At 34.1% G+C, this 19091-nt stretch overlaps 3 protein-coding genes across 3 annotated transcripts; all 3 read left to right on the top strand.

Annotated features, from left to right (window-relative positions):
* The first annotated feature begins 590 nt into the window (after window positions 1-590).
* LOC114371107 (RING-H2 finger protein ATL58-like) lies at window positions 591-1450 on the top strand. The gene has a single exon (XM_028328527.1). It carries the CDS (start codon window positions 700-702, stop codon window positions 1393-1395), a length of 696 nt encoding a protein of 231 aa, XP_028184328.1. The 5' UTR covers window positions 591-699; the 3' UTR covers window positions 1396-1450.
* Window positions 1451-12309: 10859 nt separating this feature from the next.
* LOC114388967 (protein DMR6-LIKE OXYGENASE 1-like) lies at window positions 12310-14626 on the top strand. Its single transcript, XM_028349521.1, has 3 exons — window positions 12310-13182; window positions 13486-13816; window positions 14179-14626. Exons 1-3 carry the CDS (start codon window positions 12713-12715, stop codon window positions 14434-14436), a joined length of 1059 nt encoding a protein of 352 aa, XP_028205322.1. The 5' UTR covers window positions 12310-12712; the 3' UTR covers window positions 14437-14626.
* Window positions 14627-16290: 1664 nt separating this feature from the next.
* Window positions 16291-18026, top strand: LOC114388941 (probable 2-oxoglutarate-dependent dioxygenase At5g05600). The gene is made up of 3 exons (XM_028349492.1): window positions 16291-16824; window positions 17076-17406; window positions 17549-18026. The coding sequence occupies exons 1-3, from the start codon at window positions 16355-16357 to the stop codon at window positions 17804-17806; spliced, it is 1059 nt and encodes a 352-aa protein (XP_028205293.1). The 5' UTR covers window positions 16291-16354; the 3' UTR covers window positions 17807-18026.
* The last annotated feature ends 1065 nt before the right edge of the window (window positions 18027-19091 follow it).

Raw genomic sequence — 19091 nt, 5'->3', positions numbered from 1 at the left:
CCTTTTTTTAAAAATACTGTTTTATAGGCAAATTAGATGCCGACTTCAATGATCCCCCTCAAAGTTAGAACTATGCTTACGGACGTGCCTCACTTTGTTGATATTTTGTAGTTAACAAATTTAACGAATGCAACCATTTTTTCCGTCGAAACTTCCGCAATTGCATAATCTATTGAACTTAAAGTTTATAAAAAAAGTCAGGGGTCATGGTCTCCCTCGCTGAAACGTAGGTAAAAAATAAATAAATTTAGAAGACAAAACTAAAAATTGAAATGACGGACCAAAATTGCTATTGAGAAATCTTGCTCAAACTAGAAATGAGAGATAACGTAAATCAAAATTTAAATAGATTTTTTTTGTGTGTACAAATTTTAAATAGAACTAAAAGAACAGATTATAAAAGTAAAATATTTAAAATTGTAAAAATCATCGGCGTATTTGATTTAAAAGAATTTTAATACTTTGAACGTTCAAATTCTAGTTTTCAAGAACTACCTTGTTATGGAATATAATTGCAAAAACATTTAGATCCTTTACAAAAAAAAAAAAATAATAATAAGATCTGATATAATTATATTAGTTATCTTTCAATCTAGTAAAAAAAACATCTCGATCCCTCTTTATATAGAGGTTAATTTCTCTCGAAAAGTTTCCAGATATCGGACACTAATTTTGTTTTCCATAGCATATCCATAAAGAATGGAACCACAAAGATTCTCTACTATTCTCGTATCGGAGTTGTTGGAAGAGGATGATGAGAGTGTGACCCTTATGCCTGGTGATATTTTCAAATTCAGCGTTCATGTTTACTATCGCCCTATCAATCCAGGTACTCGGATCCGAGGAAGCTTAGTTCACCGCTCTCCTTCTCGATGCATACCCTGCCACAATTTCTTCCAAGAGGGGAGAGAATTCTTTAGGAGAATGTTGTGGCGCGTACCCCTCTATGTGGAATCTCCTGAGGATATAATAGAAAACCTCATGTCTACCATCGGAGAACGGTTCTTGCATGTTGATGCCGCTGCTTCTCCTTCTCCTCCTCCTCCTTCTTCAGAATCTCCACACCGAGAGATTCCTTTCGAATTGACCATTCTCATATTAGATACTTTTAATCTCGAACTGCATGCAGCTTTGGTGGAAGAGTCTATGCTGAGTTTCAAAATGATCCCAGCATCTAACGAAGCCATCGAAACGTTGTTGAAGAAATCTACGGTTATGACACGGAGCGAGAGTCCTTGTTCTATCTGCTTGGAAGATTTGGAAATCAATGATGAGTGCGGCACAATGCCATGCAAGCATGTGTTTCATTCACAGTGTATTGTGACCTGGCTGCAAACAAGTCATATGTGTGCCTTGTGTCGCTACCCTTTGCCGTTTAAAAAAGATTGTGATTGAATGATAGGAATTCGACTCTTGAGTACATTTTGTTGTTCTCATGTAGTCATGTGATGCTGACCTATTTGCCTATTAATTTGTTTGGTGACTATGCTATGAAGATTACCTATTTGTTTGGTAACTATGTTATGAAGATTATTTTGGTTTGCATTAATTAGTGTCTGGAATTTTCGAAGTTTTAACTCCTTTTGTTTGAGTTGTGTATAAGGCCATTCTGAAATACCATGATGAAATATAAACAAATCAAATTTTCTCAATTTTTCTGTGCTAGATATTTCCAAAACTTGGAGGCTATAAAAATTAATATAATAACAATAGAATGAAACTCAAACCTTAATGTCTTTTTTGTGTGTGTGCATTTTAAGGTTTGACTTGACCTCTTTCTGCACCTTCTAACTTTGTTCCTGGTACTACCGAATTAAATTCTAGCATGTAAAAAAAAAGTAGACCGTGTTTTACGTCCACACGGTAAATCTGCTCAGATTTGTGCCATAGTAACAATATTGTAAAATTTCATTGCAATTAATCTATGCTTATTAATCTTAAAAATTGAACAACAATACTCATCTTTTCTCTGTAGAAGATAAAACCCATCCTTATTTTGATGTTATTTATGCAACTTTAGAGCATATAATGGCTACCATTACCTCTATTATACCCTCTAATTATCTTTATAGCAGCAATAGTGGATAACGTTTCTGATGCAACCTACTTTATGATCTTATTTTTCTTTAAGACGTTGCCATTGATTGACGTAAGTATTTCTGGCAAACATAGACTATTCCATAAAGTATCTAGTCAGGACAAAGGGATATATATTGGGCATGCCCAAATCGACCTTTCAATCACGTATCCACATATATTGACGAAGGGATATCAGGTATGCCCAAATAGACCTTTCGATCACGTATCCACATATACTGAATAGTACAGATAAAATGACACCTAACAGTCAAAAGCTCTTGTAATACAATTGTTTTTCTTATCTATTAATGCAATCCCATTTTCTATTGTTCCTTGTAATACAATTGTTCTTCTTATCTATTAATGCAATCTCAGTTTCTATTGTTCTTTCTTGCTTTTATTGTTATTGTGTGGTTTGGTCATCCATGCATCTGTTTTAGGGATTATTCATTAGGAAGTGGTAATGTCAAAAAGAACTGGAAAAGAACATCTCAACATTACATGGCCAGGGATAGCGTGATTTTGTTGTGCCTCTGCATAGCATCCTTTTACTTAATGTTGTTTATTATTCTATCTTTGCAAAGGGATTTGGGAGAGAGAATATATAAATTAAGCTCTTCAACGTGAGGGATCCGGGTTGAGTATACTAACAGATGTGAGGTAGAAAACATCATTAAAATTGCATTATCTCTTTATCCATCCATCATCTTCTTCCATCCACCTAAACCCCTGTAAAAGTTTCTCATGACAATGAGATGCTAAATCCCTCTTAGTTAGGGGCCTGATAGGCCTAAAAAGCCAATAGATGTATTGTGATGTTTCATATCTATTAATGCAATCACGTGTTTTCTTTCCTATTATCCTTTCTTATTTTAATTTCATGTACCATTCATTCTTGTATCATCTTTAGGGGTTAGACGCTCGAGAGACGGTAATCCTTAATAGAAGTACAATGAAGGTTTTACATGCATTAGTTTTAGGGGTTAGTTGCTCGGGAGACGGTAATCCTTAAAAGAACTGGGAAAGGGTATCTCAATATTGCATTTCTAGGGATAAAGTGACTTTGTTGTGCCTCTGCATACATCTTTATACTAAATGTTGTTTATGATTTCATCTTTGCAAAGAGATTTGGAAGAAAGAATACATAAATTAGGTTCTTTATCGTGAGGGATCCGGGTTGAGCATATTAGTATATGTGGGTAGGAAAAAATTCACCAAATTGATAGAGAAAAATCTAAAATAATACATTTTATGCAAATATTATCTTTATCATCTTTTAATTCAAATATTTTATCTTTTCTATCTTCAATTTTTATCTTTAAATATTTATCTTTCCTTCTAAATCTTTATCTTATCTCTTATCTTTCTTTATCTATTATTTTATTTCTTCTTTTCATTAAATATTAATATTTCATTACTATTATATTTATATTTTAAATTTTTTAATTTATCATTTTTATTTTAATTGTTTGCTTTCTCGATTGTATTATTTTTCATTACTAATATTGACAATAGTGTATCAAATATATATAATCCGATCGTGGGTAAATATAATTGATCAATATTAGTATTGAAAAATAATAAAGCCTCTTTACTGTTGTTTTTAATGAAATAATAAAGAAATTAATATCTTTGCTATCTTTGATTAGCAGAATTCAAAAGACGAAGATTTCAAGCGCTTTGGAGGAAAATATCTTTAAAAATGTTTATTTAGCAGTTATTTTTTACTTAAATGATATGAATTGATATTTTTCTTATCTATGGCTTGCAGATATGAAAAGGAAGGATTAAAATAAAAATAAAAAGATCCAAAAGATATCAATAAGAAAGATTTTTTGCATCAAGCCCAAGTCTATTCCAACAGCTATAAAAAGGGAGTCAAGCCAAGGAGGAGGGAGACGAACTCTCAGAACCCACTGGGTCTATCCCTTAGGGAAACCCTCTCTCTTTATTCATCCATCATCTTCTTCCATCCACCTCAACTCCCTTAAAAGTCTCTCATGACAATGAGAGGCTAAACCCCTCTTAGTTAGGGCTTGGCAGGCCTAAAAAGCCAACATATGTGTTGTAAGGTTTCATATCTATCAATGCAATCAGATATTTTCTTTCCTATTATCCTTTCTTATTCTAATTTCATATATCATTCATTCTTGCATCATCTTTAGGGTTTAGACGCTTGAGAGATGGTAATCCTTAATAGAAGTACAAGGAAGGTCTTACATGCATTTAGGGGTTAGTCGCTCACGAGACGGTAATCCTTAACAAAATTGGGAAAAAGTATCTCAACATTGCATTTCTAGGGATAGAGTGACTTTGTTGTGCCTCTGCATACATCTTTATACTTAATGTTGTTTATGATTTCATCTTTGCAAAGGGATTTGGGAAAGAGAATACATAAAGTAGGCTCTTCATCGTGAGGGATCCGGGTTGAGCATATTAGTAGATGTGGGTAGGAAAAAATTCACCAAATTGATAGAGAAAAATCTAAAATAATACATTTTAGGCAAATAAGGCAGGTTAGGTCTCAATTTTATCACGTTCTGAGAATTTATTTTATCTTTTACTTTTTCTTATCTTATCTTTCTTTACCTTCTATCTTCTTTTATCTTCTATCATCTTTTAATTCAAATATTTTATCTTTTCTATCTTCGATTTTTATCTTTAAATATTTATCTTTTCTTCTAAATCTTTATCTTATTTCCTATCTTTTTTTATCTATTATTTTATTTCTTCTTTTTATTGCTTAATAATTGGGTTTGCATCATTTAAGTACAACCAAAGTCCCTGTGAATTTGACACTCGGACTTCTAAGTATTTTACTACTTGTGATAAAATTGAAACACTGGTCAATCAGTTAACAGTAACATATATCTCGACCCCAAAAATTTATGGCTATAACAAGAAATGGAACGAACACAACATCAATGGAGCAACCAACTAATCACCACAACAAAGATGTTCACATAGAAGATCAAATCGACCTATCTTCCACAGTCAAGAGATTGCAGGCTCTCCGAGATGCAAAAACACCATGTCGAGGAAATTGTTACCCTTCAACACGAGAACGCTCACCTTCGGGAGGCACATAGGTCACAACAACCTGAGGCTAACCTATTGGGAGGAGGAGAAGTTGAATCAACCATGGTCGACTTATCCTGAGCCACTAATATAAGTGTGAGTTTGGATACTTTTCCCCTATCCTTCAACACCTTAAGAAGATAGTTGTCGTAATTCAAGAACCCCTTTGTCCCTAGCATCATGGAGGAGACTCTTTCTTCCAACTGGAAGAACTTAACTATTGATAAGTACGATGACACCACAGACCCATATGAACACCTGGATGTGTACATTACCCAAGTGAGCCTGTATACCATGGATGATGCCATCCTTTAATGAGTACTCCTGACGTCACTGAAGGGGTAGACCATTCATTGGTTCACACGGCTACCCCCGAACTCTGTGGACTTGTTTGACACCCTAGTCACCCACTTTGGAACACAGTTTGCCATTAGTCAGCCTCACCACCTAACGTCCGTGGCCCATGTCAACATACGACAAGAGAAGAAGGAGCCATTGCAAACCTTCATAGAACGTTTCAAAAAGGTTGCATTGAATATCTAAAACTTGGACCCAACAGTGGCTATGCACCACTTGATAATAGCATTACGTCTATCACCTTTTGTCAACAATCTACACAAAAAACCTGCATCCAAACTTGAAGAGCTGTGAACGAGGGAGACCAAGTATATATAGATAGATGAGTTGACCAAATACCGAAACCAGGTGTGACTCGATGTCTTGTCAGCTAACAAAGATAATGACAAGTGTAGTGCCTTGAAGGATAAGATAGAAGAAATCACCAAGCTCGACCACCTGAAGAAGTTCTTTCACAAGCCATAGTTGTACAGGCCCGAGGGGAGGAACAAACTCGAGTCTAGTCAGGGGAAAGACAGAGAACATGCAGGACGATCTAAAAGGTAGAGAAGTCAAAGTTTCTCTAGGGAGAGAGAAGAGAGACCTTTTGACCAGTTGAGGCGGGTCATAGATACTATAGCTAGAGGTTTCGCTAGGGTGAGTTCACTACCTCCACACGGAAAAGACACATTCAGTAGGTCCGATCCGTCAACATGATCTCCTAGTACTAAGTGTCAAACATGCTACCTATAACCTTCACAACCAAGGGCTTCAAGGCGATTGACTCGGTGTAGGATGACCCAATAGTTATTAGCATGGGGATAACTAACTACGTTATCAAGAAGACCCTTGTAGATTAAGGGAGCTCAACAAATATCCTTTTTTTGGAAAACTTTCAAACAAATGGATATAGCTGAGTCTGAAATCCTTCCATGATGACCCATTGTTTTGTTGCTAGGGAACAGGTCGAGACAAAGGGTTGCATCTGGCTCTACACTAAGTTCGAGCATGAATGACCACTACAGAAATGGATGAAGATACGATACGTGATAGTAGACGCCCACACATCATACAACATACTTTTTGGCCACCCCTCGCTCAATGCACTTGACACAATTGTGTCAACCCCTCACCTTGTGATGAAATTCTCATCGGACGTCAGGACCACTATAATCGTACATGTTGACTAGAGGACGACCAAGGAATGTTACATGGCCAACCTTAGGTTACGACCTCAAACGAGGGGGAGGACCCCTGAGGCCGTCAATTGTGTGGAAACTAGAACTAAGGCCAAAGAAGTAAAAAGACCCAAAATTGACCCCAGAACCAATGATGATAACCAAGTGACCCAAGTTGAAGAAATGACCATTTTCTAGCTTGGGCCTAAGGAAGGTCAGATCACTCAATTGGGGAGTCAGCTACCCGAGGAAGACAGCAGCCAAATACAATGAGTCATCTGAGAACACACTAACTTGTTTGCCTAGTCTGTGACAAACATGCCCGGTATCGACCCGACCTTCCATTGCCATAGGTTGGCCATATGTGAAGATGCCTATCTTGTCTCCCAAAGGAAAAGAAAGATGGGTGAAGAAAGGTGTCGAGCAGTGCGGCAAGAAGTGTCCAAGTTGACAGCTGCCAAGTTCATCAAAGAAATTGACTACTCGACTTGGCTTTCCAACATAGTCATGGTAGAAAAAGTTGAACAGGAAGTGGAGGATGTGCACGGACTACACAGACTTGAACCGAGCATGCCCAAAAGAAGTATACCTAATCCCAAACATCGATCGATTAGTCAATTGAGCAGTCAAACACAAGATGCTGAGTTTTCTATATGCCTATTTTGGCTACAATCAGATAAGAATATGCCCCGAGGATGAAGAGAGATGACGTTTATCACCGAATCCGCAAACTTTTGCTACAAAGTAATGTCATTCAAACTGAAGAACACTGAAGCCACATACCAACACTTGATGGACAAAGTGTTCCAGGGTCAGCTTGGATCAAACCTAGAAGTCTTTTAGACGACATGGTAATCAAATCTGACGACCTGACAACCCATTTGGTGGGTCTGAGAGAAGTTCTTTTCCAGCTCAAAAGATACAACATGAGGTTGAACCTTGAGAAGTGTGTCTTCAGGGTAGGAGGAAGAAATTTTTTGGGTTTCATGCTCACCCACCGGGGAATACATGCCAACTCGGACAAATGCCAAACCATCTTGGAGATTAGGAGTCCCCGGAATGTTAAGGAGGCCCAAAGACTGGCTGAGAGAATAACATCCTTGTCGAGATTCTTACCAAGGATTGTCAAAAAGGCTAGGCTCATTATGAACCTCCTTATAAAGGCCAAAATCTTTGTATGGGATGAAGACTGCAAAGAGGTCTTTCGGCAACTAAAAGAAACACTGGCGACACCGCCCATTCTATCAAAGCTAGACACCACCAAGAAATTGATCGTTTATCTTTCAATCATGGTCAAGGCCATAAGTTTGGTTCTGGTTCAAAAAGAAGGGATAGGGTAGAGGCCAATATACTTTGTAAGTCAGGTACTATAAGATCCGGAGGTGAGGTACTAGGTGATGGAAAAGGTAGCCCTCGCGCTTGTTAATGTTGCATGCTACCTCCGACAATACTTTCAGAGTTGTCACATCACCATCTAGACTGATTGCCCTATAGCAAAAATACTTCTTAAGCCCGAGTTGGCTAGACGGATGATTGCATGGTCAATCAAACTGTTGGAATATGATATTACATACGAACTAAGAGGTACTATCAGGGCACAAGTTTTGGCCGACTTCATTAATGAATTCCATCCCCCACCACTACATTTTGAGCAAGAATGGTGGACCATGCGTGTGGGCGACTTCTCTAACAAGCACAATAGCAGAGTTGGGGTCATTCTGGAAGTACCCAGCGACGTGGCCATGGCATAATCCTTACATTTTAGATTCAAAGCCACATGCAATCAGGTCGAATACGAAGTACTCTTGGCAAATCTAAGGCTCGCCAAAGAGGTTGGTGCTCAAAGGGTCTGGTGCCGAAGCGACTCCAAGATCGCCACTGAGCAAATTAACAAGGTGTTTCAGACCCGAGACCCCAAGCTCCTAAAATACTATCATGCGTTTGAGAAGCTTAGGGGACAATTTGAGGAAGTCCAAGTGACTCACATAAGTCAAGAGGTCAATGACAAGGCCGACAAGTTGGCTCAACTAGCTACCTCCCCTAAGCTTGGACAACTTAAAACCTTCATCCTTCATTTAGTGCCCAAACCCAACATCTCAAGAAAAAATGTTTACAGGTGGAAGAAGCCTTCCAGGGGTAGAGATAGGAGATACTCAACTACTTGAAGCATGTGATACTCCCAATCGATAAGAGTCAAGCTAGAAAGATAAGAACGCAAGCCGTCAGGTACACTCTAGTGGTTGGGAAACTATATAGCAGGGGTTTCTCCTCACCTTTGGCTTGAAAGATCCTTCGACGAAAGAACGAGTACTCGATCCATTTGTGACTGAAATAATTTTATATCTATAAAAGCATGCCCTTCAAGCCTTCACACAATAGCTTGTAGTTTCTTACACTTCCCAAGTTGTTTCTTGCAGTAGGAAGCAAGTATAAAGTACAGGAAGCAGTAGCCTTCATTTTATCTTGTGCCGGAATTTAACTTTATTTGAAAAAATGTAGGTTACAATGATTGAACTCCTAACTACTTTAACTTGGTTATGAATAATTTGATACCATTAAGTACCAACTATCCGAAATGTTTTGGAATATTTGATTAAAATGTTGTACAGTTACCAAAGCTAGTTGATACAAAAGAAGAGTTGTTGTCCCTTTTTGTATACTATGTTTCAGTTACAGTACTACCATTTCTAAGGCTTAGTATTATTATTAATACAACAATGCTAATGTTCTCTAAATACTTACTAGTGTACATTAAAATGGAATGGGAAAATAGAGAATAAGTGCTAGCCAAGCAACTTTTGTGCCTAACTGGTGTTGCCCACCACTGCAAGCAACTTAAGGAGACAATGGACTAACCTATTAATCATTGAAATTGGAATTAAGGTGTTGTAAGCTGGGAAAACGTACTTGGGTGCACGGGTCATCCACGTTGCAACCCGCATGACATACGGGCTTTGATATTTTAAACCTATTTAAATTGTAGATTTTTAAGCCCGACTCACTTAACTAATGCATTAAATGAGTTTTACCCATGGCCCCCCGTGATCTTTTTACATTTAAATATAAAAATATAACACTAATAAATAAGAGATGTAAACAAATTAAAAAAAATATAAAATTTAAGTATTTTTTATATGATTTAATGGTAGATGAATGATATAAAATTTTTATTTAATATGAAAAAATGTTTTTTTAAGTAATTTAATATGCAAATTATATTATCATTTTGAACAATTAAATTTTTATTAGACATTTCATAATTAATTTTTAAAATTTGATTTTAAAATTTAATTTACTATTGTTTTAATTTTTTGTCCAATGCGGACCGACCCACGGATTATGCAAGACAGGTGTGAGCTCAAAAAATATGAATCCATTAGAAATGATATATTTAATGGGGTGAACTCGGCGGTTTGTAGGTGTGGATTTCACTAAACGAACTTACCCACATGTTAAGCTCACTTGTAATTGATGTGAAGCCTATGAAGCAAAAATATAGGTGTTGTAACCTACTCCCATAAAGTAGAATTTTGTTTTAATGGAAGGAGTTAGCAATGCTAAAAAAATATTTTTTGTTTTCATTTTTAATTATAAAAAATATTATCATGTTTTTATTTTGATTTTGTTTTCAAAACATTATATAGGAAATGTTCATCATTGTTATTAAATATTTTTTTACAAAAAAAGTAAGTTATAGTATAAAATATATTATAATTTTTTTTTATAACCAGAAGGTATAATTATCTTTCCATCGAATTGATTTATTTTTGGAATAAAATGATATATTTAATGTAATCCCGTCAACTTATTTGTTATAAGTAGGAACATAGTTAGTTTTCATTTTTCAAATGAAACGCCCTTAAACTTATTCCTGTACCATTTTATTTGCACGAAGCAACCTTTATGGGTTTGAGTTTATCCACTGATTGTGTCCCATACAAAAGCCAGTTTTGGTACGTCAATCGCAAGGCCAAACCAGAATTTGGCATTACTTAAGCATGAAATGTTTGTTTTTTTTTCTTTGGGCTACATCAAGCTTGATAATAACTCAGAACGGCTATGCAATGGAATACTGCCAGATTATTGTTTCTCTGTTGCTCTTCAACAAGGGGAGGATAAGTGATGTAGACATTAATTATGTCCATATTGCCAAATCACTCAACAATTATCTTAGAATGTCTTTGCTGACATAAATTATAAGCAACAACAGAAAATGTGGGGAAAAAAAACAAGCAAATGAGTGAGAAGGGATTGGAGGATGACTCGGATTGACACATTGTTTGTTTGCTTCTTCTATTTTTCTAAGCCTATCTCTTGAGACTTGAAAGACAGCCTGGCAACCTCTTCGTAATCTCTCACAAGAATTCGTCTTGGTTCGTAGCAAAATGTTACTAAAACCTTTTGTAAAACATATATAGAGAATTAAAGACGATATTAGTTTATAACAACTCGTTCATCCATTATAAATCAACTAAATTAGATCCATTGAACTTTTGTAAAACATGGAATAGTGATTTCTTCATATCGTACATTTCCTCTAAGGCAATAATAATTATAACCCACTTAAATTAATTAAAGCAGCACCAAAACGTCTTTTTCAATCTTCGTGTTTGTTGGGTTTATTTTGTTCTTATTAAATGAGTGTTGATAAAATTTATTTTACAAGATTTATTTTAAAGTGATATGATTTATGTTTTGATGTTTTTATTATAAAATCAACATATAAGTAAAACTTATATAAAATTATCGATCTAAGTTTTAAAGTGATATGATTTATGTTTTGATTTTTTTTATTATAAAATCAACATATAAGTAAAACTTATATAAAATTATCGATCTAAGCAAAAAACTAGTTAAGGTTATTTTAATTCATAATCAATTTTCAGAAAAAAACCAATCATGCACTTCAACTTTTGGTAACTAAAACTAATGATTTTTACTGGGTTTTTTAATTGCGTGCTTGATTTTATGTTGGAGAATTTTTTTAATCTATAATTAATTTTAAATATATTTTCATATGTTTAATTTTATATTTTAGGTTTAGAATTAATTTTAACTTGAAATAAATTTGAATAACTTTTGCTCTGGATTCAAAATCAGTTATGACTAAAATTAATTTTTTAAAATCAATTTCATTTAAAATAAAGTTTACCAACACTTATCCAAACACACATTAAGTACATATTTAATTTCACATTGAAAAATTGATTTTCATTCCGAATTAATTTTAAATAAATCTTTACATATTTAATTTCACACTGAATATTTCAAAATTAATTTAATTTTGGGTGCATAAGTATTTCTTCCTGGATTTAGTACTTATGAGATACTTAAATTGATTAGTAAAAATTAACAATACGTAAATCCATTCAAAATCTTAAAAAAAAGAGGTATTGAGTTGCGCCCAAATATACTATATGGAAGTATAATTTTTCTTTTGCTATGCACCTTCTCACAAGAGACAATGACAAGGCCACTAGTCCAGATTCAATGTATCTGTAGGAAGTAATCACAATCATACAAATACTTTCTTACAATCTCCGCAGAACATACATTTTCACAGATGATATTAATGTTTCATTTATTATTTAATTCACTTGCTTTATAAATACCAAGATTTTTGGTGTATCCATGCGCACCGGAAGAAATTGTGCCGTAAACGTTTATTTTTTCACGTAATTATATGAAATTGTGCCGTAAAGGTGTTCTAGCTAGTGGTAATCTTATTGGTTATGTTTTCGGTAGAAGAATACTACTGTTATTTTTTAAAAATATATTATTATTAAAACCACAAGTATTTATCTTTCACTAGAATAATCTTTGCTGGAACGGAGATTATTATAAAAGATAAAACTCCCTTTATAACTTCTGAGTTACTGATACAAATCCACAACTCTTCATCCATGAAAATCAGTTTTGTTTATAAACATATACAAATAATTAGGTGGTGAAATTGAAACAAGTAAACCTCCAAAAACCAGTAACCACTCCGTATATTATCTTATTGGCAAAGTACTCAATCATCAGCACTAGCAACAGCCATGGGAGAGGTAGACCCAGCTTTCATCCAAGACCTAGAACACAGACCAAAGCTCTCCATAATCCAAGCTGAAGGAATTCCCATAATTGACCTCTCTCCAATATCCAACCACACAGTTTCAGATCCATCTTCCATTGAAAACTTAGTGAAGCAGATAGGGAGTGCATGCAAGGAATGGGGTTTCTTCCAAGTAACCAACCATGGGGTGCCCCTCACTCTAAGGCAAAACATTGAGAAAGCCTCAAGATTGTTCTTTGCACAGAATTTGGAGGAGAAAAGAAAGGTTAGCAGAGATGAGAGTTCTCCAAATGGTTACTATGACACAGAACACACCAAGAACATTAGGGACTGGAAAGAAGTCTTTGATTTTCAAGCCAAAGACCCCACTTTCATCCCTGTCACTTTTGATGAACATGATGATCGAGTCACTCACTGGACTAATCATTCTCCTCAATACCCTCCAAACTTTAGGTAATTCATCTTCACTTTGTGATAGCTATAGACATAAACTGTCAATTTCTGGTTAAATTTTTTTCTCTTTCCTTTTGTTTCTTCTTGTAATTCAACTATAGATGAACAATTAGTCAATGAGTTGTGTATAAATGATGTGAACATTCTTTTTATTGACAAATGTTAATTTGTTAATTTTGTTAGAAATATCAGTTGAAAGATTCGAATCCGCAACCTCTCTTTCCTCTCTTCTTTCTTTATCCTTTTTTAACTGTTGGGTCAATCTTATATCACCTAAATGATGTGAATATGTTATATGATTAGGGATATAATCGAAGAGTATGTTCAAGAGGTGGAAAAGCTGTCCTTTAAGCTGTTGGAGATTATAGCTCTGAGCTTAGGCCTTGAGGCAAAGAGGTTTGAAGAGTTTTTCATCAAAGATCAAACTAGCTTTATTCGACTCAACCACTATCCTCCATGCCCTTCCCCTCATCTAGCTCTTGGTGTTGGTCGACACAAGGACATTGGAGCCTTAACCATTCTTGCACAAGATGATGTTGGAGGACTTGAAGTCAAACGCAAAGCAGATCAAGAGTGGATAAGAGTGAAACCTACACCAGGTGCTTATATAATCAACGTTGGTGATCTTATTCAGGTACATGCAACAATACAACAAGAGGAGTACTAAGAACACATTCTTTTAAACACATTCTCTTTAATGGTTGAAAGTTATTCAATATGATAAAATCATAATAGAAAATCATTAAATATGATATGAGATGTATAATTTCTTTTCATATTCAATAAATTTCAACCAATTTAATAAAGTGTTTTCAAAAAGAGTGTGTCAGTGTTTCTAACATTTTTTAACTATATAAATATAGAAGATGTTGAAATTTTACTGTCTTTAAGGCCATTGAATGTTGGGCTTGTGGAATCCAACTTCATGAAACATAATCCTTTGACAAGAATTTAGAAGAGAGATATTTACACTTGAATGTTGGATTGTTAATGCAGGTTTGGAGCAATGACTTATATGAGAGTGTGGAACACAGAGCGATGGTTAACTCTGAGAAAGAAAGGTTTTCCATACCTTTTTTCTTATTCCCTGCACACTACACTGAAGTCAAGCCTTTGGAGGAGTTGACAAATGACCAAAACCCTGCAAAATATAGGCCATACAATTGGGGCAAGTTTCTTGTCCGTAGAAAGGGCAGCAATTTCAAGAAACTAAATGTGGAGAATATTCAGATTTATCATTATAAGATAGCTTAAAAGGATGGTAAATTAGCAGTGCCTTTTAGCCTATGCATGTAAAACAAACTGATTCAAGAATGTTTCTGATATGTGGGACTGTGATCTTATGCTGCTAAAATTACTAGTGTGCAATGTGCATTATGTATGCCAGGAGCATCTAATAAAAGAAAAATAAATCAAGATTAATGATATTTGAACACTTCACTGATATTTTTCCCTTTTTTTTCTTTTTTCTTTTTTTTTTCTATTACATAATAAATTATATATTTTTTCCCTCTCCTACTAAGTGTCTAATAGCATTTTTGGATCTATTAATCTTTTTCCATAATATGCTTTTAGTTTCTCGAGTACCGTTTTATATGCTTTTTTTGTCCATAATGTAAACTGTTATTATAAAACAAGTACCCTATCATCAAATGTTTTAAGAATAAATAATTATTTTGATGTTTAAATTCATAAATTGGTGACAATTTAGACTCTAAAGAACACAATTTTTGATTTAGTTTTGATTTAGTACCTAAATGTCTAAAAAGTGAAACAATTTTATCTTGTCGATAAGTTTTTATGATCATTTTGTCATTATGTTTTAAGATGTAAAGACTAATTTATTATTAAATGTATATTTGAAGATCAATTTAATATTATGCTGTAATTTATAAATATTTAAAGATTAAATTTTTATTTTTTCAAAGATTAAATTATCATCGGTTTATATATTTGGGATCAAAATAATCATTTATTTATTATTTTAACCAAATAAGATAATTAAGGCTTCTTTAGAGAAATGAGGGAACAATTGTTCTATTAAGATATGTACGCCGGTCGCCAGAAAATATTTTTAGATGAAAAAAATAAAATAAAAATGAAATGAATTTCTTCATAATCTAAAATTAATTAATTTAAGCATAAGTTAAATAGTACATTATTTTCGTATTAACTTCTTTTAAAAATGATTTTTAATTTATGGATGAAAAGCTTATTCTATTTTTTTCCCAGGAGTATTTTTTTTTTCCCTAACAAACCATTTTTTATGTAAAGTTGCATGAATCAATATTGGATGTCTTCTTTTTAATGTTAATACTGTATGAATGGTTGAATATATATCACATCCTATAAATACTACATATTTTTCTTTTAACTCCCCTAACATTGTATAATATTATAATTATAATACTATAATTTTCTTCATTAAAGGAGTTTAAATTAATTGACTAAACAAAATATGTGAATTATTATAGATTTTTTTATATTATTTTTTATTTTTATAAATAAAAAATACAATAATTTTTTTTGTTACCTTCTCTCATGAGACAATGACATAGTATGCACACTAGTCCATATTCAATGTATCTGCACGCAGACGATCATACAAACACTTTCTCACAATCTCCTCCACAACATATATTTTCCTAGATGACATAACTTATCTTTTTTTTAATCAATTTTTTACTTTTAATATTTTTAACTTATTTTTGGGTCTTTAGTAATGAAGAAAAAATGTTATACATCAACGTAAAAAATTTTATATAATCATCCAATTACAAAAATATTTATGTCAAAGATAATCCTACTTTAATAGAACTAAAATAACTCTATACTAATTAATCTACGTACTCGGTAGTATTTTCTTTATTCCAATTATAAAAAAACTATAAATAATTTTCAAACTTACTCATCATTAAAAAAAAAAAAAGTTCATTTATTGTAGACATTCACCCATTGCATTATAAATACCCACATTAAATATCACCATTACATATAACATTTAAATTTAAGTACATTTTTGGAATACAATTTGAATTTGAGGAAGTATTAATTAAAAATAAATAATTTAACTACTTTTTTTCATGATCTGTCCAATTTTTTTTATAATACAAGACCAGAGTTAGTCTTTTTTGAGGTACTCAGCCATCACTAATCAGCACTAGCAACAGCCATGGGAGAGGTAGACACAGCTTTCATCCAAGAACCAGAACACAGGCCAAAGCTCTCTCCCAACCAAGCAGAAGGAATTCCCATAATTGACCTCTCTCCAATAACCAACCACGCAGTTTCAGATCCATCTGCCATTGAAAACTTAGTGAAGGAGATAGAAAGTGCATGCAAGGAGTGGGGTTTCTTCCAAGTAACCAACCATGGGGTGCCCCTCACTCTAAGGCAAAACATTGAGAAAGCCTCAAGACTGTTCTTTGAACAGACTCAGGAGGAGAAGAAGAAGGTTAGCAGAGACGAGAAATCCACAACTGGTTACTATGACACAGAACACACCAAGAACGTTAGGGACTGGAAAGAAGTGTTTGATTTTCTAGCCAAAGATCCCACTTTTATTCCTGTCACTTCTGATGAACATGATGATCGAGTCACTCACTGGACTAATGTATCCCCTGAATACCCTCCAAACTTTAGGTAATTCACCTTCACTTTGTACTAGTTACAGATCAAGGTTTTAAATATCAGTTAAAAACTTTGATGTTATGGCCTGAGTCAAGGCCGTGGACGGTTTTTTATAACCTTACATATTATAAAAAAGAAATCAAATTCTGGTGAAAACATAAGTGCTCTTTCCTTTTTTTTATTTTATTTCCCTATTGTAATCAATTATAGATGGACAATTAGTTCATGGGTTGTGTATAACAAAACTATGAGAAAATGAGCAGGGATATAATGGAAGAGTATATTCAAGAGGTGGAAAAGCTGTCCTTTAAGCTCTTGGAGCTTATAGCTCTGAGCTTAGGCCTTGAGGCAAAGAGGTTTGAAGAGTTTTTCATGAAAGATCAAACGAGCTTTATTCGACTCAACCACTATCCTCCATGCCCTTACCCTCACCTTGCTCTTGGTGTTGGCCGACACAAGGATGGTGGAGCCTTAACCGTTCTTGCACAAGATGAGGTTGGAGGACTTGAAGTGAAACGCAAAGCAGATCAAGAGTGGATAAGAGTGAAACCTACACCAGATGCTTATATAATCAACGTTGGTGATCTTATTCAGGTACATGTAACTATAAAGATGTTAAAATTTTACTAACTTTAAAATATTGGTTGTGTGGAATCCAAGTTTATGAGATATTTAATCCCTTAATTAGAAGGTGATACTTAATACTTAGACTTGAGTATTGGAGTTGTTTATGAAGGTTTGGAGCAATGATGCCTATGAGAGTGTGGAACACAGAGTGATGGTTAACTCTGAGAAAGAAAGGTTTTCTATTCCGTTTTTCTTCAACCCTGCACATGACATAGAAGTCAAGCCTTTGGAGGAGTTGACAAATGAACACAATCCTTCAAAATATAGGCCATACAAATGGGGCAAGTTTCTTGTTCACAGAAAGGGAAGCAATTTCAAGAAACAGAATGTGGAAAACATTCAGATTTATCATTATAAGATAACCTAAAGGATAAGAAATTAGCTTATTCATGTAAAGCAGATTGATCTAAGAATGTTTCTGATATATATGTGGGACTGTGATATTATTTGCTGCTAAAAAGTTACTAGTGTGCATTATGTATAGCAACGAATAGAAGAAACATATTTGGCTGTCTTATGTTGAAAGTAATTTTATGTTGGTGGAATAAACTAAGAAGAAGAATGAAAATTTGATCCCTTTTTGGTAATAATCGGCTAAGGTGGTCTAGCTATCATTCTGCTGACATGATCAAGCATGATATCAGTGATGTACAAGGGGAAGGTTTTAATTTCATATTAAGGCGTTTGTTGTTTCAATCACATAGATCACAAGATATAATGCAGCTACTGTTAAAAAAAATCCTTCTATCTAAAATCAAATCTTCGTTACAGTGAAAATAGAGTGGTTCCCAGATAGTATTAGATAATATTTTCAAAATTCAAAGAAGGAGGAAATAGGATCAGTGCCCCAAAAATAAGGGAGTGGTTTCGTCAACGCATTCAAGAGGGTCCACTTGCTATTTTGAGATGGCTCTTTTTGATGTTGTAGAAATTAGATATCAATATAGTTGGAATGGCAATTTCTCTTTCATCTAGACCCAATATTTTTGGCTTAAAAAAAAAAAACATGTAAACATGTTTTACAGTTTTGGGCAATTACACTAACGTTTGCTAGTATGCTGAAATCTAAATATGTACGCGCTATTATCACGTCCAAGCCATCATCACAATTTATCTACAGGATTTGGTTCCCCGTTAATTTAATTTACGAATTGGGTCCTCCTATTTTTTAAAATCGTACAATTGATCTCCCAGGCCACAATTGAACGTTGACCGTTAGTAAGTGACGTTGATTGTCACGTGTCACATTCTTATTGGATGATGACTATCATGTGTCATGTTCTGATTGGTCAATGAAAATAACAATGTATTTCATCCATGTAGTTGACATCCAATCAGAACATGACACGGGGTAGTCATCATCCAATAAGAACGTGACATGTGACAATCAACATCACTCGCTAACGACGTCCAATTGTAGCCTGGGAATCAACCATGCACGATTTTATAAAATAGGAGGACCCTTCGTGAATTAAATTACTGGAGGACTAAATCCGAAACTAAAAATAAACTGAGGGATCAATAATACAATTTTGCCTAAAAAAAAGAAAAAAAAAGCATAAACAAACATATTAAGCCTCACGGGCCATTAACATGTCACATCTAAAATTATAAGGTAATCAATAATTATGTGATACATAAACCATCAATTA

This window comes from Glycine soja, chromosome 2, assembly GCF_004193775.1.
Source record: "Glycine soja cultivar W05 chromosome 2, ASM419377v2, whole genome shotgun sequence".
Taxonomy (NCBI): domain Eukaryota; kingdom Viridiplantae; phylum Streptophyta; class Magnoliopsida; order Fabales; family Fabaceae; genus Glycine; species Glycine soja.
The sequence above is the reverse complement of the archived record's forward strand: the minus strand, read 5'-3'. Positions and strand labels throughout refer to the sequence as shown.